The sequence below is a fragment of the Solenopsis invicta genome, chromosome 15 (assembly GCF_016802725.1).
Source record: "Solenopsis invicta isolate M01_SB chromosome 15, UNIL_Sinv_3.0, whole genome shotgun sequence".
In the NCBI taxonomy this organism is placed as follows: Eukaryota; Metazoa; Arthropoda; class Insecta; order Hymenoptera; family Formicidae; genus Solenopsis; species Solenopsis invicta.
Window position 1 is genome coordinate 1,658,260 of NC_052678.1, and position 23,592 is coordinate 1,681,851.

At 38.6% G+C, this 23,592-nt stretch overlaps 1 protein-coding gene across 1 annotated transcript in view; it reads right to left on the reverse strand.

The window, feature by feature from the left end:
- LOC105201711 (junctophilin-1) overlaps positions 1-21,201 on the reverse strand; it is a 54,262-nt gene extending 33,061 nt beyond the window's left edge. Inside the window, exons 1-3 of the mRNA XM_039458137.1 lie at positions 19,039-21,201; positions 17,230-17,818; positions 11,386-11,597 (exon numbers count right to left, since the gene is read on the reverse strand). Of these exons, the coding sequence (XP_039314071.1) occupies positions 11,386-11,597; positions 17,230-17,534 (517 nt within the window). The 5' untranslated portion in view covers positions 17,535-17,818; positions 19,039-21,201. The remainder of the gene's footprint in view (positions 1-11,385; positions 11,598-17,229; positions 17,819-19,038) is intronic.
- Positions 21,202-23,592: the final 2,391 nt, after the last annotated feature.

A 23,592-nucleotide genomic window follows, 5' to 3' on the forward strand; every position in this document is an offset into this window, starting at 1 on the left:
GAGCGCCGTTGACGGCTGCGCGAATTAGCGCGCGCTAAAGAGCGGGCCGGATAGGAGGGATAGATTTTATTTCAACGCGTAGAAGAGCCGTGCTCTGCACACGACGCCGCTCACCGCTGCTGGTAGAAGCGGCGGGTTAGACTGCGGGTGACCTTGACCAGCGGCGGAGAGGTTCAAATCAGGAGGTGAACCAACCGGCGCGGCGCCTTCGCGGAAAAGTTGGGCGCGCCCGCGCGCGCGTCAGGATGGATGGGAAACGCTCATCGTGTTTACGTGGACTCGCCCTTTTCCACGCGATGTGCATACACGTGCTGCACCTTGCTGCACGGTCGCCTCCTCCGTCTCTTCCCCCTTCTTATCTCGCGTCACGAAATCTGGATCTTCGGAAATCTTTTCGGGAACATTCAACTACTGGTCTATAGGGTTCGGGTAAGATGGCAATAGCTTATTAAAATGCAAAAAACACATTTTTATTTTTGTTATTTTTTTTTAGTAATATTTGATGTATCACTTCACTGAATCTTAAAGTTAATAATGCTGTTGAATTTAAAGAGAAAACACTTATTAGAAATTTAATATTATCTCAAAATATTATAACATATGCATTGTCCATCTTATCAAACTTGTAAGGAAAAGATGACCGTAATATTATAAGACAGTTGGCTATACACGTTAAAAATGAATGTAACATTTTCTATAAAGTGATAAATAAACCTTGTAATTTTATACATTTAGTATAAACACGTATATATATCTTAAATGTATGTATATAATTATATATGACTGTTGTAATTATAACATTGCAATAGTAATATAAACATTAAAATCTGATATTGCAATAATAACATAACAATTATAATTCTTTTTTAAAATAAGGAAATGTAACAGATTTTTATAATTAAAAAAAAACAGTGTATGAAAAAACAAAGTGGACCATCTTGCCCGAATTGTAAGTAAAAGATGATCATAGTGTATTTAAATAAATAGTGAAAATGTAAAAGTACAAATTATAAGTCACGTTACAATTTAGGTTTCTTTATTATATTCGTAACGTTGATTATAATAGTTTAACTGCAATTTATTCGACGTTATAGCAGATTTTAAAGGACACAAAAGGACGCAAAAGTTTGCAGGTTGTCAAAAGTAAAAGTATTATATAATATTTAGAATAAGATTATTTCGAATCATGTACGCATATAAATTACTGTAAATATTTATTAGCTTTTAGAATGACTATAAAAATGCATTATTAAGCGATTATTGGATAAATTACAGATTATAGTCATCTTTTCCGTGTGGCCAATTTATCCTATATAGAACAAAGTTGTGCCAATACCGATGTAGCATGGTAAAAAATTGTTTGTATACAATTATACATAATTTTATATAATGATATACTATTATAAATATGTTCATATATATTAAAATATGTATAATTATAGATCGAGATATAATTATATATAATGATTGCACCTAATTTCCTATAATCATTATTTATGATATTATATTATATAATAATATATATCATTATAATTTATAATATTTTTCTCAATACTTATTATATTATCTTCAATTAATTATTTTTTCATTTAATTATATTTATTTTATAAATTATTTATTAATTATTATTATATAATATTTATAATTATTGATAATACAATAACTATACTTATTTGTATAGTTATTGTTATTTATACTTTTTTCTTTGATTTATCAATTTTACATTTATGAATAAAATCTTTAATTATCTAAATAATTTATTATTATATTATTATAAATTATTGTTAATTTATTGTATTTACATTTAGTTTTTTACCGGGAAATCTGCTAACTAAAACAACATTCTCTCATTTCTTGAAGAAAATAAACATTGTTAATACTGGCTACAAACTTTATTAATACTGACATGATCTGGTTAGATAATTAAGAAAGTAGCAACCTACAATTTATATATCTTTGGCTTGTTTTTATATAAAAACAGTCATAAATAAATTCTTTAAATGCGAAAACAATATTCTTGTAATTTTCTTTTGCAAATAGCATAGTTTAAACAATAATTAGTATTATTCATAATATTAGACAATTTTACATATTTTCTCAAACTGTTTTATTTATATTTTTTCTTTTTCTTATTTTTTTCATGCGGTTTTAAAAATATTCGGGGTGTAACGTAAATTGATGTATATACGAGTACATATACTTTCTTTACATGGTTTTTACTTTCTTACAGTTTATATAGGATAGAATAAAAGGTACATTATGAGTTCCATCTATTAAGTTAATAATCTAATCTAATCTTTATATGTTATCGCATTATACATATGTCTTACAGAACAACAAAAAGTATTTGTATAAAGAGACAAAAAAACATTCTACATCGAAGTGAAAGGCTTCTAGGACTTCTTGTACATACATTAACTCGTAAGTATTTTATGCAAATGACTCATGTGAAAAAAAACAAAAGGAAAATGTAGTATTTCTGCCTGATATGTCGATTTTGGGATTCTTTATGTCAAACGCTTATTTTTGCTTATCTTTTGACAAACTTAATTATTGCAAAATTTCAAACGATATTATAAAAAATAAATATAATTATCTTAGGAATAGAAGATACTTTGTAGTTTGTATTTATATTATTAAAGTTTTATTTTCAGTTTTAATTTAAGAAATAGAGAAGAGTTATCAATACTGGCATAAAGCTCGATACTAAAGCGGCATCTTTTTTTTTACAGAAACTAAATATTGCACTATATTAATACTGATAAAAATAGAAATTACTTAGATAATTAAAGAAATAAAAATCTGCAATTCATATATTCATAACTTGTTTTAAAATTTTTAATATAAAATCTCCTAAAAATAGATTTTTGAAAAGTGAGAATAAAATTTATACTATTTCCTCTTGCAAATTGCATAGTTTAAACAATAGTAAGTGCATTATTGATAATATTAAAATATTTTTAATTTTACATTCTTAGCTTCCTAAAGCTATTTTATTTATAATTTTGTTAATAATTTTCTTTTTTCATATTTTTCTTGCGGTGAGAAACATAAAAATGCTTTGCAGAGTAAACCGATATATTTCTCCGTGAGAATAACTACAACATCTTTAGTTACAACAATGATTCATGAATTTTTTTACATTTTTTTTAAATATCTTAAGGTAGGAAAAATAGCAATGACGCGACATATTCACACTAATAAAAAACTTTAAAAAAACATATGAAGAGAGGGTTCAATCTTAGCCTTTTAATTTTATAAACTTGGTTGTACAAAAATATTTTATTATTTAGTTTATTAATTTATTTTATAGTTATATATATATATATATATATATATATATATATAAAACTCCTTCCCTACGGGTTCGTGTCTCAATTTTACCATTACTGTCTACTGTGCCAATTTTGTGCCCCAATTTCTCCGATGCTCTTTTTGCGTTATGTTGCGGAAACATTAATTATTACAAAATACGAAACGGTATTATAAAAATTGCTATATCATCTGATAAATACTTTCTGGCTTGTATTCATATTTTCAAAGATTTATTTTTGGCTTTTGTTTAAGTAATATTATTCAAACACAATGTGGTACGCTATCGTATTAGTGACTTTCCTCTATAATCCAGAAACAAAGTGGTATGTCGATATTGATGACCTTCCTCTATTATCTGATACGAGAATTTGCGCTCAACAGAGAAGCATCAAAGAAATAACGAGTACTTTAAATAATTAACCAATTTTAATCCAATATGATATCGTCGATTTCACACACAGAAAAATACTGGACATGTACGCACATAAAATTCTGTTTCTAAAAAAAGAGATTACTCAATTTATTTTTCTTCTTCTAAATACGTTTATCTTTAATAATGATTTTTTTTATAACAGTCTAAAAATATATTCATCACAAATTTCATAAAAACTTATTATTATGTGCAAAAAAAGAATTTAAACTCTTTCGAAGAATATTATAAGATATTATAAAATTTTATCGAAAAGTCAAATATAATAAACAAATCAAATTTTTGTTTTAATTTTACATTTTTGTTTAAAATATTAAATTAATATGATTCAGAATATATTTTGAATAATTGATGCTTATGATATAATTGGCTTAGAATAATCTATTTATATATGAACTTATAAAATAATATTTGAAATATATGTAAATTACTTAATTCAAGTAATTTACAGCATGTTTCTGTGTCGGCCGAGCTTTTCTTCATCACGTGTTCGCATTTAGAAAATTTTGAAAAGAATAATTTCGTTCTATCTGTTAATACAGTGGCACAAAAGAGAACCCCGGAACGAAATCAGCTGTTTAAATACGAATCCTCTGTCCAAATTGTACCATCACGTCAAAATTTAGAGAAATTTGTAATAAAAGTTGCAAAAAAGACTATTTCTATAAATTTTGTCACATTATAACTACGAAATGTGACGTGCTGAAGAAGTTCGACTGCAATCAAAATTAAGTATGTAGTTAGGCTGTCAATCCTTAAAAGGAATTTTTGGCATCGGCTATGGTCAGTAAGATATTCATGGTTAAAAATATGGATAAATGGGTAAATTGCGGAAAGCTGCAATTTTGACATCAGATTTGTATTTTGTGTCATAAAAGACTTTTATTTTACATACATTTTTTGCAATAATCCGGAGATTTTTCAGTTTTGACATTCGCCATACTGAATTTGTCAATTTTTACATTAGAGTTATATTCAACAATCTAAAAACCTCAAGTTGTTGAAATGAACGTAATTGAAGTCTAGTTGGTAAAAGTTGTCAATGATCGAATTCGCAGTTTTCCGCAATTTCCGGGAATCGAAAAACATGTCACCTTTTTTTGTGCCACAGTGTAATCTTCAATGAAACACGTGTTCAACGAAACGAATGAAGTAAATTGAGATGGCGACGTGCTTGACGATAAATTAGTCGTTTCATTAGTCGTTAGACAATTTGGATAAAAGAATGATTGAGCCCCCGCAGGGTGATTGAGATGATTTAGCGCTATTCTAACCGAAGATTAATCCAAAGTACTTCAAATTATTCTAATTTTTCCCGCAGAATGGGATAAATGAGCACGAATCGTTTGACAACGGGATGCTCACTTTTTCCTCGAAAAGATCCGAGTGATTGAAAATCGTCCAATCTATTCGCAATTATTCCTACTCATTTTCGGCCAAGTTTTCGGGCTGTACATTCTGGTTCACGGCGCGGCGCGTACATAAACCGCATTCGTTCGCGATACGGACGTCTCGACGTCCGGTCCATTCACGATAGGAGACTCCTCCGCCGTGTGCCGGTTTGATTCCGCGTCGAAATAGCGCCAGCACTTCACTTATCTCCGTTGCAAAGGGCGAGAGGAGAAAACATTCGGAAGAGAATGAGAGGGAGCTAGCGCGGCCGGTAGTAGCGGATAAATTTTATCGTACTTCGTTCTGCCCGATGTTTCTCGGCGCTTTATATAGACCGCGCACGGTCAGGCCGGCCGTATTTTCAGGTGCTACGCCGGTCCATCTTCGGAAAATTGTAACGGAACAATAATAAAGGATATATGTTATCCTGGAAGACAGATGTACCTCGGGGGAAACATTTTTACGTGGCGGAAGAAAAGAGAAAAACAAAGAAAACGGTTAAATCGACCGCGAATCCAGCGGAAGGAGAGCGACGGGGAGACTCATGGTGATTCATTGAGGAGGCGTTCCAACTGTAAAGCATTAAATCCGATCGGGTGACCCGTGGCGCTCGATAAATATCGAGTCGACTGATTCGCGTCGAGCGATCGGGACGTGAGAGCTATTTTTGCGCGAGCATAATGTACGCACGCGTGTTCGACGTGACGCGGCCGTGTCAGAGCATTTCCAGTTTCTGAATTCCGCTGCCTCCGCGCGAAGGATTTTCAATGGGTCGGGCAATCGGGAGCGCGGAGCCAGCACGTGGAAATGCCGGGAATAAACTCATCAAGGGGGAAAGAATATCCGCGCGCCGAGAAGCACGCGAGTGCTTCTTTAGTTTGCTTACGTTCCACGATCGTCTCCCTCGAAACCGCGAGAATCGTCCCCCGGGTTTACGCGCAGTTTCGAAGTATCTCGTTACCCTTCCCTCCCTCCCCCCCGCCCCGCCCAACCCCCGCGAAGAGATGAATAACGGCGAAACTCGAGGCGGAGCCGCGCGGGGTGATTTTCCATTTGGTTTGCCCGCAATCTCTTCGCAACTCGCTGAGATCCGGCATCCGTCGCGAAGCCGTAATATTCCGCGCGAGTTTGTCTCGCGAGAAAAACGTCAGTGGTTCTCCCTTCTGAGAGAGTCGCAATATCGCGCTTTAATTAATACCGCCGGTAATATATTTTACGTTACGCGAGTGTGCGCAACGCCGCGATCTCTCGTGGTAGATAGCACATGAATACTTTATAATGTTTCATCAGCGATAATCGATCGGCTGGACAATAGTCCTGTTTCCTCGTCGGCCGGAGTGCGATTCCGCTTAACGGCCGTGCCGTTTATTCGTAACTGGGGCGAGTACGGAAAAAAAAAAAAAAAAAAAAAAAAACAAAAAAACTCTAATGATATTTCGCGGCGAGTTAATTGAATTCGGCAAATTAGAATTCAACAGCGGAGAAATTACGACTGGAATCGGTTAACGACGTTTGAGATGTATTGAATTTTATGATGCTGCTCGAGAACCCAAGGATGAAGGGTCGCGTCGTGCGAGAGGAAGACATCCAATCGAAAGGAAAAAAGGAGCGAGTAAACAGGTTGTAAAGACCGAGGAATCTGTCGAAGGTCGCATCGATTTTCAGGAACGTCGCAATCGTCGGGCAACAGTATCATCAATCCTAGCGCACCTCGAGAAAACTTTCCCTTCGCAAGCGATATCGATCGAGCGACGGTATCTGTTGCGATTACGTTTCCCTGTAAGCTTCATCTCCAACAATAAAAAGTAAATCGACCTTGCCAGGATTGGTTCACTGTATACGTAAGAACAATTTGCGACGCGATCAAAAAGAAGTGTTTGTTTTACGTATTAGGTGAGTGCAAAAGTCTTGACGCTTTTGGGAGAGATCATGTCCCTTGGTAAAAATTAAATCTCACGTTTGTTTAACTATGAGATAAAAAGTTGTTTTACATAGCTGCTATCTGGTAATGTGACGCTCGTTTCTCTTAGTAGAGAACTTATCTAATCTGAACTATTCATATCATCTTTTTGTCGTGTCTTATTATTCATTCAGCGTGCAAGAATTAGACTAAATTAATATTGATTTATAATTCATATTATATATATTTTTAGTGTCATTAAATTTTTTTACAAAATGAGATAATCTCAATCTAAATCTGCTGACCAATCTATAATAAAAATGTTGGATTATATATATTTTTTAACAGTGATCGGATTTTCTATTTTTTTAAAACACACCGTCTGATATTATTTTTTTCTGATATAGTGATTAGATAGTTATGTCTGACAGTTGCATACAAAAATTGATTGTATTCAGCAACTAACCAGTGACGAGTCAGAAAACTTAATCTGATCTAATTATAGCTAGCCACTAGATTCTGAATCAGATCGACTAGAGATACATTTCTACTCGGGTTACTCTTGTTACAGCATATCAACTGACAGATATTACTGGTGAACCATATATTATTAAAGAACTTACTCCAAGAGCTGTCTATAAAAAACAAAGTTGATGCCATTTTATTTATTTACATTGCTACACGAAGAGGAATAATCTGCTAGCATAGCAGGTTTTATGCTGCTGTAGTAAAATTTATTAGTTATTATATGGATAGCAAAGGAATATTTGCTATAAATGAGTTAAAAATAAAAGTTATTCTGTTGTAGGAACAAATTCATTTGACGAGCAATAGAATTTTTGCTCAAATAGCAAAAATATTTGTTAAGAATATATCATTCTGATTTAACAGCAAATTATTTTAATTGTAAAGACAAATACTCAGAAATTTTTTTATGTTTTAGCAACAAAATACATTCTCCTCTACTAACGAATAATCTTCAAAATTGGCTGTGTCAACTAAATTTTGTCGCTACAAATATGCAATAGCAAAGGCAATTTTAAAATTATTTTTTTCCGTGTATTCTATATAAGCTTAAAAAAGAATAATAATAGGAAACTGTGGACCAATATGTGAAAATGCAACTAATTAAAGAACAATCTTATCCGATCATAGCTGGATCTTCTTGATTTCTTGTATAATTTTATGTACATTTTCAAGTTTATCAAATTACGCACCATTCTTGAAATACAGTTTTAAGTTGAACAAGAAGTATAGAAGAATATCACAATATTAAATTGATAATCAAATAATTATAAATCATATCAAATAATATAAAAATAAATTGACAATTAAGTAATAATGATGCTAACAAGCAACTATTACAGCAATGAAAGAACCCGTTCTCTCAAAATATTGCAAAAGGAATATTTGTGTGCGAGAATTAGAATGTACGAGTTTTGGAAAGTAACAAAAATACTGGATGTTGTAAAAAACAATTTTTTTTCTAAATTCATATATTACAAACTTTTTTACATCATCGTATATTATTTTTGTCTCTTTTTGCAATTTATACATACATGATCACATTTAATTGTTCTTTTCTTACACTCATCTTTGCTGCCACTAGATAACATTAGATAACTGTAAATAACTCAAATAGAACCAATTTTTTGTAATAAACAGAAATTCTTAACAGAAATTCTTATTTTTTTCAATATATATTTTTTTGTAATATCCGCTAGTGTTGACACACTAAAAGCAATACCAAAAAGGATCAAGATTTTTGCTCTGACCCAATAATATAACATTTTAACCTTTACAGGACATATTTTTTCTACTGTACGGATTTTTATTGATGTTTTTATTTATATGTTTTTTATGAGTCGCAAAATTTAAAGTAAAAAGAATTCAAAGTAGAAATTAGAAATTCAAAATAAAAAATGCCATATTGGATACATTTTAAATTTCTCAAGTTTAAATTTATAATAAACTACCAAAAAAAACTTCAAAAATATAAATTTATTAAAAATAATCACTATTACAAAAAATATGACTACTAGATTGGATTTGCTATTGCAAATTCTTACAACGTTAAGAAAAATCATAATTTTTTTCTTATAAGAATTTGAAGTATTCAGGATAATTTATACAAAGTTTTATTATAATTGTTTGTTTAATTATTTTGTAAATAAATAAAGAAATAACCTTTTTATTTTATAAAATTGATCTTTGCATTGCAATGAAACTTTACATAAATCATCTTAAATATTTAAAGTACTTAAATAAAAAATTCAAATTTTTTTTCATTATTTCCTATTTCATTATTTCGTTATTGACTATATCTTTATTAAAGCACATATTTACTTCTTATTGAAATAATTTTTAATCCAAATAGAACATTGCCACCAAATTTTTTCTAATTTCAAAAGCAATATAAAACCATCTGTAACTTCTTCACAATCTTCTTAATATTTTGAGAAATATCTTATACATCCTTAATGAATTTTGTATTTTTTAATTTATTCTATCTTTTTATAAAAATTTTATTATTATTATAAAAAGTGATTTTAAAAAAATGTTTTATTATCTATTCACAATAAACCAGTTTTTTTTCTAAAAAGAAGCACTTTCAATGATTTTACTTAGCGGACATTTTTTTAAAAACAAATATGTAAAAATTTTTTAATAAATTATATATTGAAAATTAAAGTGTGCTTAATTGTTGCATTTATGATAATTTATAGTTTTTTAACCTTAGTAGTTTACATGCACGACAAGTAATTCAAAAAATTCACGTTTTTTTGTTTAAATTTTATAATTAAAAACATTGCTTCTCGTTGATTAAAATATCACTAGAAAATTGTTATAGTTCAGGTTTTAGGTTATTAAATGAATAAATTATATCATTATATATTACTAGTTAAATGTTAAAAAAAATGTTAAAAAGATTTAGAAAAAAAGATGGAACCTATATGTCTGATTGTCCTTGTAAGGATTAATAAGTAAAAATTTCCGCTACACTCCATTCGGTAATGACATCTTTGTAAGCAGAGGAATTTACGAAACGAAGAAGAGGATCACTCCCTAAATACCGCATCAATTTTTATAGACGCATCTCACAATTGTGCCATGTTGCCGTCAATCTTGTCGCAAGCAAAGAACTCGGCAAAATAATGCGAAATCGACAACGCGTTCTGCTACATCCGTTTCTTGTTTTGTTTATTTATCGCAGCCCCAAATCAGCCCCGCGAAGCTTTATTAAAAGAACTCCGTGATTTATTTACTAACGGTGTCGCGCTTCATAGGCCAGCTATCTCGGATTTGTGTTAGGAGAATTTCCGACGTTCAATAAAATATTCCATTCGCGAGTGAAATTGCCGATTTATTAACGGCAATCACATTTAATGCGAAATCAATAAAGCCGAACTTCGTGCGACCGCAACACCGAATAAAAGTATATTGTAATATATATAAGTGTTCACACACATGGTATTAACCAACTGTTGTTACGAATCGATACGGATAAACTGTATCGGCACGCAAACGTTATTTTATTAGCTTATATATTCCTAGAAATTATTTCAACTTTGTTATTTAAACTGCATTCTGCTCTTAGAAAATAAGGAAACCAGATATAATAATTACAATTCCGAAACATTCTCTTTTCCGTTATATGAAATTTTCTAGAAAATTATTTTTTATATATAAAGTTACCATTTATATATAAAAATTACTTTTGTATAAAAAATAAGACATAAAAAAATGTCATAATAATAAGAGCACCTAGATCGATATGTGAAAACACAAATACAAATCGTTGAAGGAACGATCTTAAAGATCGTTGCTAAATCTTAGTGCTGAAATTTCTTGTGTAATTTTATATACATTTTGTATTCACGAAATCGCGCGTCGAATAAATTTTCGGTTTTGAAATACAGTTATAAGTTGAACAAGACTAGTGATATCGCGGTATTAAATTGGTGAATCAATTTAATAATACGAGGAAAAAAGTGAATGCAAAATACAACGGTTTTAATAGAATTAACTGTGAGCAATTGAACATATCACTTTTTCCAAATAGCCTGTTCCAGTTACCGCGTAATTTAAAAATTGCCTTAATTTTTATTTTCCCTCGTAAATTGATTTATCTAACCGATCAAGATACTAACAAGCACCTAATGCGACAATGATGCAAATGACAAAACCCTTTCCTCCTTTAAAAAAGGAAATACGTTTTCAACCTCGGGGGAGGTATAAAAGAGAGTTCGCTCTTTGTCTGTCTATTTAACTGACGTCTGGCGCATTCAAAGAGTTACAGAAAAAAGTCACGTTGATCGTGAACGTGTCAAATAGAGTCGGGGCTCACCGCTGTCGGCGTAAGTCTCGGAGCCGTAACCGTCCTGCAGGCCGCTGGACCACGTGCCCTCGTATCTCGCCGTGGAGGTGGTAGACTGCCGAACCCCGTAGCGACCCTTGAATCCCTGAGTCCATTCTCCCCGATAAAGCCAACGGCCACGGGTCTCCATGCCCAGGCCATGCCTCTTGCCATTCTGCCATTGCCCCTCGTAGGCTGATCCGCTGAAATACAATTTGCAGAATTTAATCCTCTAAAACACGCAGTTTTTCAGATATAAGACTTAAAACTATAGAGATAATTCCGTCGTATCTTCGCAGAGGCAAAGTCCTCAATCGCTGATAGCAGAAATATCCTTAAGAGTCACGTTTCGAGGATCACGCTGCTATTTATGCCATCCCTCTTGCCCACGCATATTAGATGAAAACTCGTCTAATTAGCGCGTCCAATAATTGCCGCCGTTGATGATGACGACGGCGTTTCCTCCACGTTGTGGAGGATATGCAGAACGTAATGGCAGTGCGAGCTTGACACTTTGCGCCATTTGTGGAGAATAATTGCACCGCCTACGATCCTTCTTTTAAGATATTTTTATGGAAGTTATAATTACCGAAGGAATGGAGAGCTAATCGAGCGAGCGTCCTTTCAAGTGTGATTATAGTATCACTTTTGCGCTCAACTTATTCTTGTTATTACCTTTTGTCGCAAAACATCTTTCCAAATCTAGCATCAAATCTCATTTAATTATTCCCTTTTCATCCATTTCTGCAAAATATCAAGCTTCAAGAACGTGTATAATAAATCTTCCGAAAGAGAATGCTTAATTCTACCGGAGCAAGTCCGCGCATATGACCAGTACATAAACGTGAAAGCTGCACGTGGATGCAAGAACTATTGCAGAAATGTTCTACGAGTGTCGTGTATTGTTTAAACTCGTTTAACGGGTTGCGTGATAAAAATTTGTTGCGTGATAAAAATTTGTATCATTTTATTGCGCGAACCGTTGCATTGACTACGTTATAACCTGTGAAAATGCAATGATTGTTACTATTGCATTTTCAAACTTCTATTGTTCTGCAATTGTAAATAATGTTTGAAGTTGCACAACATTTAAAAATAAACGAAAAATATGTTTTAATACTTCAAACGCCATGACAATTAAATGAATTAATGTGTAAATTTCAAGCTTCTGCACAGAATAAAAGAACATTCGTGTTTTGAGAACATGTATTATTTTCAAAGTATTAAATATTGAAATTAGATTAAACAGATATAGCTTGCTGTTATGAAAAATTTTATATTGTTTCTTCGGGAAAAATATATTCTCATTATTCAATAATAATGAGAAGTAATCTAATTTGAGAAGGGAAAATATGAGATGGAAAATAGCTCATCTTCAAATCAAAAATTAGAATTTTCTAACATTGTTAATACAAAAACAATCTTATTGTGATGTGTAATGTTGAGATATATGTTTAGATGACTATTATAGTATTAAAATAAAAATTAATATATATTTTTTACTAAAATTAAGCAAGCAAGTAGATAATTTCTTGTTTATACATAAGACAATGATTGCTAAATAGAATGTATAATTTGTAACCCTAGCTCGCTACACGTATTTTTAGTTACCTCCCCGGATACCGGAGTCTGTGGAACCCTGCAACTTTGTCACGCTATATCTCTGAACTGAAAGCACATTTTTTAGCTTAGCATGTGCGGAAACCAAACCAGAGTAAGACAAAGATAAATAAACTGAAATTAAATAGAAAATATTTTATTTTCAAGTAATTACAACCATTTAAACAAATGTCATTGTCAAAATTTACAAAAAATGTCTGATTAAAGAAATTAAAAAATTCTCAAATTTTTTTATTTCAGGCAAAAAACGTTGGGTTTTTTTTAGCTGTCCGTTTAAACTAGCAAAAAGGATAGTAATATAAATCGCTTCAAAAATTAATTATTTTAAAATAAAAACCCATTTTTGAAAAATCAGCATATTATGATTTTACAACTAATGAACAAAATGTCATTATTTGAATAATATAAAATGGAGAATGAAGGATTTTAAATTTTTGAATTAGCACGAACCTCAACAAGAATCCCAGAAGTTTCACAGTGTCTGCGCGCGTTAATATGCAAAAGACGACAGAATATTACACTGCACGTAATTATGCGTATACATTATACTGAAATGAATTTTTTTAATTCCATAATTTCATGCACGTACTTTTATACTATCCGAATCCCGTATATTTAATAAGTATATAAGTAAACGTATATTTAATGAAAAAAAAGAAGATACCCAGAACACTATAAAAACTACGAGTTAGTTATACCAGATACCTTTTTTAGATACTTCCTTTGAATTATCGTGCACTCTCACGTCGAGAATAATAAAAAAAATTACCCCTGCAGACTTATCATATCTATGGATAGTTAGAATTATTTTTAACTTTAATTCAAGTTTTTAAATTATATTATAAAAAAGTTACAGCAATGTGAAAAATCGCACTGGGTACGTTGGACCTCGGAGTCGCGAGCTAATATTAATTTGATATTAACGTTTTTGATATTATTTCTTCTGCGTCTCTCTAATAAATAATGTTTGCGGTCTCTCGGATGAAATATTCTCGGCAATGCGCGTTCTTCACTTATCGCGAAACGGACAGTAAACGACAACAGTGAAATTCTAGACACGTGCGAATATTCTCCGAAGGATAGCCACCAACGCGTGCTTGAGCCGCGAAGTCCTCGGCTTCGTCTTCAAGTATCATCACGATCGAAAATGTAGCCACATCGAAAAATGTTGCTAGATAAAGATGGTCGTGGACCTTGCTCCAGTTTATGCGAAAGCGAAACGGCGAATTTTCTCGGCTTACGATACGTGATCGGGAAGAAGAGGAGTCTCCTCCTTTGTTCCCACTTCATTCCACTTTCTTTCATTTATGTTGACAATTTCGAAAAATCGCAGTAACAAGAAAATCGATTTACATTCAAGTAGATCTCAGAGTCTTTCCGAGAATAATCTCGAGAGTCACACGTATATACGAAGTAACGCAACGACGCGCGACGAATGAAAATTTATATGGATAGCATAATAACAATTGCATAACAATATATTGAATAATACGTATTATAATTATACAAATTTTATATTTTAAATATATATGTTAAACACTTTTTTTTGATAATGAATAATTTAATAGCTCTTTGCAAATGCGTCATGAATAAAGTAATTGCACGGCATCATATCTCCTGCATTATCCTTATTCGATAATTCTTCCATTATATTCGTGGTCTAGAAACCTTAATTACGATCGTTAAAGCTTTTCCGAGGTTTCGTATCGTCCGAACGTGGATATTGTGGAATTTTTTCTAATTGTCGCAAGCCTCGTTACGTGTTCCCTCGTAAAACTAACTATCGAGAAACAAACACAGGGCGGCTCTGCAATTACTTTACAACTTTCATTTTATAGAGTGTTCATAAATCGTGGGACTATATAAATAGTTCATAATTTTGTTTTTCAGTTAATTCGAGTAGAAAATCCGAAAGCAGAATCGATCGACGACGGTTTAAGAATACTGGCACATCCTGACATTTTTTGCTCGATTTCATGGAAGAAAACGATCCGAAATACTTCTCGCTGATGACGTCGACGCGAGAAACATCGAACGATTTTACGCTGTGAGTTCAACCGCTGTATTTTAACCTGGGATTCGAAGGATCTAAACACTCACATCTCGCAATCCCATCATCGTAACTAAAATTGTAAACTTTATTGGGAAAAACTTCCGCATTCCTTGATAAATTGCTTTGATTTCTTCAAGAAATTCAGAGAAGACTCGTGTTTAGATTTAAATCATCCCCGTAAATTTCGACGGCTATTGTTCCGCGGCGACCGTGAACTAGGTCCTGTCGACTCTCGAATCCCGGTGACCCGCTCCGGTTGTCCTTGCGCACGGTGACCCAGTTTTGCAGGGTTCGGGAGATTCCCTCCCAGGTATATACCGAGATACGTGTCAAGGTCCGCTGTTTGCACATCACGCGCCGCACACGACGCCAAGAGTCTTGTGAATTCGATTCGGAGATTCGCGAAGATCGTCAATGAAACGTACGGTAGGAAACCTCACCGGGAACCTCACCGGGGAATTTTCTACAACTACTGAACCTGAGCCTCTCGAAATAGCATCGGGTCGGGCTTACGTTACTTTCGCGGCGTGTAATGTTCGGTACTCGTTTGCCGCGCGAGCGAGTTGTTAACGCGAAACAGGCGCGGTGGCGGTAACGTAATACCGGATAATCAGACTGAAAACCGTACACTCGTCACGGCGCAAACGAGCTCAGCGTTAATCCTTCATGAGCCGGAGGAGCGGCGGTCGTTGTGCAAATCCCGGGAGTGCGCCAACGGCGAAGAGAATACAAGATTAATTCGTTTCGCGAAACGCGCGCAACCAGATGAGCATCGTGGATTACATATATCACGAGAATTAGTAATTTATCGTAATCCTCGGTAATTTCGTGTGCCGTGTAAACTGCATAGTGGTGGTAACAATCGCGCGTTGTGCGAAGCGCAAAGATACGGTTACTTATCTAACGGAGCGCATAACTTCGTACCGTATAGCACAGAAGCTTGCATCGCAGCAACGTTGCAGTATTGCACTGCATTGTAAAGACTTTTATGTAATATTATTTCAGTAATGTTGCAGCAACGTTTCGAAAATCTTGTGAAAAATAATGTCTTCATCCTCGAGTAGTACTCATCAGCGCCACTAGATGGACGTGGCAGAGTTCTACTTATCGTAATTAAAAATCCACACAAGACAGAATAAAAAGCGCGCAGTATTACGCGAGAGTTTTTACCCACATAATAAAATGATTCTTTGAAAGAATCTCTAAAATTGAATTTGAAGATGAAAGTTAAATGAGATATGAATTTTGACAGTAAAAGACGATGGGTTAAAATAACTTAATTTTGACCTAAATAATGGAACTTCTCTTATGCGTATTTTCTTATATTTTTTGATGAGTTGAATCATTTAAAATAGTAAAATTTCTGTTGAAATCTTTTGTTGAACAAAAATTCAAAAATATATGACGTTTTCTTACCTTATTTCTCTCTTTCTCTCTCTCTCTCTCTATATATATATATATATATATATATATATATATATATATATCAGTTCCTATCCCATCTCTTCATTAATTTCTTAACTTAGGATTAACCATTCTGACATCACTTAATTTTACTCAGCACAATCTAACGACACCTAACCTTCCCCAAATTATTCCGTTCTTTAGCATGACCCGGGATCAACGACGTAAAAGTGGCGGACATCGGATTCCGCGCACGCAAAAAGAGGAAAAATAAAAAGAGGAAAGGAAAAGATAAGAAAATGTCAAGTATTCTTGAGTTTTTGTTTAGATTTCGACAAAACTTTTCTACTTTGCAATTTTCAATACTTTCTCATCCGATTATCTTGAAATTAACGTTTGCAAATAATTGAGCACGTCGACAAATATAAAAACCGCAAGACATAAGAGAGATTTCATCATTTAGAACAAAATTAGATTATTTGAGCAATCGTTTTTTTTTTTTATTCTTCTTCTGTGCCATTAATTTAAGCTGTGATATTCTTGAAAGTAATGTGCGCCAAAATAAGTTGATATAATGGCATCAGAAACACTAAATATTACATTGTAATTTTGTAATATTGTACGTATACTTCTAAAAGCGGACATTTTACTAATTTTAGCAAGATTTCACAATGTTTTTGCAATTGTGCAATAAAATATTTCTACAATCTTTCTGTGCTGCATGGGTAACGATTAGTCTGATGACAATAGTCGCTCACCTGGGCCAGGTGTAGACTCCGGATACCTCGAAGCCGAAGTGCCAGCTGCCGGAATAGGCGCCCTGACCTTTGGGCCCGGTGCATACTCCGTGGCCGTGAGCTTTTCCGTCCTCCCAGCCACCGCAATAGGTTCCACCGTCATCAAAGTCAAATCTGCCTCCGTTAACTTGCGCGCGACTCGCGGTGGTGCCGGTCGCGCCAGGTTGCGCCGGACTTATGCCACCTGTTTGTGGCAATTGGGCGCCCCCCGCCACCCCGTTCGGCGCCCCGGGCGGTTGCTGGCCGGAGTGCGGTTGTTGCTGCATCTCTCGCAGTTACCGCAGGCACTGTCGTTCGTTTTCACGCGTTTCCCCTCTTCCGCCTTCTTCTCCTACCACTACTCTTCGACTCCTTCGTTTGCCTCGTCTTCGTCTTGGTCGTGATCGTTATCGTCGTCGTGGTCGTGCTCGTGCTCGCTCGTCAGCAACGTTCGCACGCGCCTAACAGCCCTGTACGTCGCTCCATTCTCCGCCACCTTCTCTTCCGACGTCGTCGTAGTCTTCTTCGCCGCCCTCGTCGCCGCCTTCTCACGTCCGCCTCCACCGGATCTCTACAATAGCAGCGTAGAATCGAGCGTTGATCCGCCGTAACGATCGCGCGTCTGACGTCGACGTCGTTGCGAGACGTGGCGGGACACGGACGGTACACGGCGGCGGAGCTGTTGTCCTAGTGAACGATCGGGTTAAACCGCGCGCGCGCCTGATTCTCGGATCACGCTCGAATCCTCAAGGCGCACCTGTCATCGCGACGCAGTCCGCGCGAGAGAAATCGGACGTGAGAAAAGAATCAGCGAATCTCGCGCCGGAGCCCCGGATTTAATTTTAGTACAACTTCGAAGAACCGAACGTGCGAGAGCGCGCAAACGTGACGAGTGCAGATCTACGTCTCTCGATCTTAAGCGCGAAACGTTACACGCCTCTCGCTCGCTCTCTCGCGCTCTTTCTCTCTCTCTCTTTCTTCCGGTGCCGGGTGATTGAGAGAGCTGTGTGGCCTTGACAAGCCTCGATTTCACGAATTGGTACACCGAGTGCGAGATCTCCCTCTCGAGCACTTCCTATCCTTCATCCCTCGTCCTCATCCTCAAACCATCATCGCCACCACGAAACGAGACATCTCGGGCCACTATCGCCGTACTATCACCCCGGGATCAGTCTCACCTCTCACTCACTCGCATACACGCACGTGTCGTCGCAGCCGCGACGTGATCGACGGGATCAGGCCGATCGTCGAGGGTCTTGGAGGAATCGTGACGCATCCAGCACCATGCACACGGCACTTGGGAACTCCTGACGCTAAGGCAATCACTACAGGATATCGCTCTAGGATTCGCGAGAACCCGTCGAAGACCGTACGACCGTGCGACGTACCGGGTTTCCCGTCGAAATTGTCGAAACTAGACAACGAGCCCGACGGAGTCGCGGTTTCGCTGTCCGCCTGACGCCGTTACGCAACGCTTCTATAAGCATCCGTGATCCGCTCGGAATGTACCTCTCTTTCTCTCTCTCTCTCTCTCTCTCTCTCTCTCTCTCTCTCCCTCTCTCTCGCCCTCTCTCTCTCCCTCTCTCTCTTTCTTTCTTACTCGCTCTCTACTTCTCTCTCGCTCTTTCTCTCTATCTTCGTCCCATCCAACTCTTCTCTTTCGCTCGATCTTTCCCCGTTTCTCGGCTCCGTCAGACGAAAGCTCTTCTCTTCCGATCTAACGCTTTCTTTGAAAAACGAAGACCCGATCGGATTCTCTCAGATGAGTCACCCGCGAAGAGATCTACCTACGGTGGAACGATCGATGACTAAGATCCACGGGACTGGACCCACGATGAAGCCTTGGCGGACACTGAATCTATCTCGAGACGAGTGTCGCGAGGTGGAAGTAAGACGAAGAGGAAAACGCAGAGCGGAGCCGAACTCTCTTAGTACGCGTGTATATGCATACGCATACGCATGCACACGTAGATATACGCATACACGGGCAGGCACACGCACGTGGACACACACGCGTGGATTTCGCACGCGCGCGCGCGCGCGGGCGCGCTTTCTTCACGTCGACGGCGGCGGACGGTGTGGTTCTAACTCGGTGCGCGACATCGGCAGCATCCGCACGGCACCGACATCAGCATCATCGTCAGCATCCGCACGGGCAGAGGCTCGGTTGCGCCGGTGCGCCGGTCCGTACGTACGTCTGTCCGTCTGTCCGTCGGTCCGTCCATCCGTTCGTCCGTGCGTCCGCTCGCTCTAGCGTGGCTAGAGCGGTGCCGCGCGCGCCTCAAGCTCTAGCCTCGGAGAGTTCGGCTAGCTGGCTAGGAGCTTCTATTTTTACCATGGGGTAGCGAATTGTTCCCCACACGAGGCGGCTGCATGAAGCGGCAGCTCCGTCGACTCGAGCCGTTCGCCAACGCGACCGGGTTCGGATCATTTATAAATAGTTGGAGTTCTCGCATCGCCACGGAAAATCATCGCGAGGATTTGCGGAACGCGGGTCGCGGCGAGAGTGGCCCGAGAATGCTCCGTGACTATCGCCGGCCGGCCCGTCGGCCTTCGGGGTACCGCTGATATCGCTCAACGCGCGAACCAAGTATGATGATTTCAAGGTCACTCACGAGAGACCGTGTGTTCCATTTGGTAGAAAGCTGTGCTTCCTTTAGGCGAGCGATGGAAGTCGGAGTATTGAAATCTCGGGATAGAGTAACTCCGATATTTACATCACAGAAATCAGAGAAAATAAAAGCAGTGAAAGAAACTTGCACGCAATCACTCTGCTATGTGCCGCCATGTCATATTGGTATCGTGTGGTGATTTCAGTTTAATATTATTGTTAATATTGATTGACGAAACCACATAGTGTGAGTTGAACCAATTTGTCGGCGTAATAAGTAGCGCAATTATGTATTGTAACCTACGTAAAATGATTATTGCGGGAAGTGTAAAGGGAGCGAATTTAGCGAATATTTCGTAATAAGTGTAGGGGGATAGTAAAGAATGGAGTACAACAAAAGAGTGTTTAGCTCTTATATTTTTTTGATGTCCTACACATTCCATCCGTTTGGACAACACTTTTAACTCGCGGGATTAATGCCACAGAATCTCTCGTAGGGCCCACAAGATGAACAATATCTGCGCTCTCTACTACTATCTGCACGTATTAACTTCTTCAATATTGCATTATTATTTCGTGTATGTATATTTATTCTTGTTTCCTAATAAACTTTGTAAATACATTTTATAACTTATTTTACGTCTTATTTAGGAACGTTATTTGTTATCTACGCGCCACACATAAGTGTAAGCCGTATATCCCACTCTTGTATCAATATACGGCAAAAATGCGTAGGTCTTCCTTAAAGTTATTTTTTCAAATATAAGAAAATAAATATTCCTTATTTCTATATTTGTATAGTAGTAGACAGTACGAAGTTTGTTGGTGTAATTCATTTTCCTGCATAATAAATAATACTTGATAAATTGAATTTTCGATCAGTGCGGCGTATATACCGAAGTTACCCTAAACTCGTCTCCATGGGGTGTTGTATCATGTAAAATTTACGCGAGCGAGTGTCGAAGCTGATAGAATTAACGAGGTAACGGCGGAAAAGATGGTCCAGAGGTCCCCGTGATGCGATTTAGGAGAAAGAAAAGGAGCAGCGCACACCGGGATAGAACGCATCGGTGGTGCGTTCGATCGGCTGGGAAAAGGGAAAAAGAAAGAGGGGTACGACAGTGCGCACGTGAATGTGTGTCTATAGACTGCGGCCTCTGTTGGGCTGCATTTTTAATGGAGCGCGTGTAGCGGCGCGATATCGGTCAGTTACTCCCCCGCGAGAACATGAGATAAGAACTAGGTAGGCTGTCCGAGCTTGGTCGCACGCGGAGCGGGGCCCGGAGAGGAGGGTACACACGTTGAAAGCCGAAGCGAGTCAGAGTCGATGATCCGTACATGTCTGACGTTACCGCGGGGGGAGGGGGTTCGCTACGCTCTATTGACGGCAAACGAACGGCCGGGACGACGAGGCGGTGAGAGGGGGGGGGGAGGAGGGGGAGGAGGGCACGCCATTATTTATCGACGCGTGCCATTCTTTTTTATAACATAAATCAATTAATCGATGTGTCCGCTATTAATAATGACGATAACGAAAAGTGACGGCCGAGCTGCGCTCGTTGGTTGCGCAGCAAGAAAAGAAAGAAAGAATCCTCCTCCTTCCCTCCCTCTTTTACTTCTTCTTTTACTTTCGTCTTTGCCTCTCTAAAACAGCGGGAGGTTGCGATGAGCGATCCCGAAGGAAGCGACCCCCGTCCGGCTGCGATCCAGATATCGTTGCACTTCGCGCGGATCTGTTACCCGAAAAGGCGACGAGAACTGTGCCAGCGAAGACGGTCTCGGCGAGTGGCACAACCTATCTGTTTATTGCGCGGCGGCACATGGCGGCACGGCGGCGGGGCCGAATCGCCGACAGACGAACACAATAAAGAGAATGGAAGCGCACGAGCCACCGTCGTTACGGAGAAATATTTAACGTGCCATTGGCCGAAACGGTTACACATCTCTCTTTAAATTGAGGACAGTTGCCTATCACATTGATGGCAATATTATTCGATCACTCGTTAGACGTGCGATGTAAAAAGAAGGCTCTTAATAAACGATAAACCCCTTTCTCTGTCGCCACCTAATATACGCGTTGTCCAAGAGACCGTGCCGGATCTTTGCCTCGCGAATATATTAAGACGTCGAGACTTCCGCATCGAGGAATCCCGGTCGAAATAGAGCAAGCCCATGTGAATCGGGAACGTGCTCCAGATTCGATTAGCTCCCCGTCGGCAAGCGAGAAATCGGATCCTCAATCAAAAGTTCAACACTTTCTCCCTCCTTTCGCTTTACCTTTACTCCACTTCATCTAGGCAATTTTGTACGCGATTTCTGCCAACTTTCTAGGAAATTTTGAGGAGAGAAACGCGGAAGGCATCCGGCTGGTGGAAGAAAAATACAAACCAACGGCGAGCTCCTTCTAAAAATGATACATCGACAGCTACCTCTCGAGATCTCGGGACGTTGAAGGCGTTCGAGTTCACGAAAGATCCAAATCGAACGTCTTCCAACGGGGCATCAATGCGGATCGAACATCGTCGAACACTTGCTCACCAATTTAATAATAATCAACTCGTCCTCACAGGTGATACCACGTACATCATCCATGATATACGCAATAAATTCACTTTCGTCACCAGCACTCCGGCGGAAAGAGCGAGGGAGATAGAACGCGGGAGTCGACGGGGCAGAGTAGCGGGTGGCCGCCGCAAGGATCGCGGCAAGGATCGCTTTCGCGAAAATCTGCACGCGGCGAATAAGACGCATATGACCGCACCAGCAGCCTCGGGCTCGAGCACACTTCCGGGCGATCGATCCGGCTTGGTCCGAGTAACACGTGCGACGTACAGCGCCGGCGGCGTCGCTTCGCACCTTCGTCCCTCTTTTCCTTCAGGACTCTCGTGCCGGACGCACGTGCACCCCCCGGGATATCCGTGTCTCCCTCAGGCACACGCGCCTTTGTCGATTGCAAGCGGATCGCGGCGTGTCCGGCGCTTTCGGGCGTCGCGTGCGTCGGTTCCTCGGCGTCGGACGACGTGCCTTCACGCGGCGGTAACGGCGCACACGCAAGTGCACGGGGCGTCCCTATTTCTAATATGTGTCACGAGGACAACGGCTTCCACACGCACATGTAACGTAGGCGCGTACACGCGGCGTATACACGACGTTAGCCTCCCGTCGCCGCGATTCGCATCGCGGATCTCGGGACGCAAGCGAGATGGGATAAGCGAGATGATCCTCCTCGATCATCGAACGCGCTCGCGGTCGATCGCCACCATCGATGCGCTCGCGCACGTTCTCGCGTGCAGCTGACAAGTGCTGATAGTTTCCCCGTTGCAACGGAGCGACGGCGTCGGCGGCGACGGCGGTGAGATCCGCTTCGCCACCGCGTGTACACACGCGTTCTCCCTTTCTCGGGGATGAAACTTTTATCGACACGTGCGCGAACGCGGATCGATCCCACGGTGATCCTCCGCGTGCGCGTTTACGTCCCGCTCTCGAGCACCCATTCCCGTCGACGTTGTTCACCGGGAGAGACGGTGGTACCAGAACGGCTGACGAGTCGTTTGCGACCGGCCGGTCCTCCCGTTGCAACGTCGACCTTCCCCCGCTTCGAGCCCGTGCGCGTACTCGGGGGCTCGTACCGTTCTCACTGTCGTTATCGTCGTCACCGTCGCCGTCGCCGTCGTTGTCGTCGTTGTCGTCGTCGTTGTCGTTGTCGTCTTTGCCGTTGTTGCCCACCTCTTTCT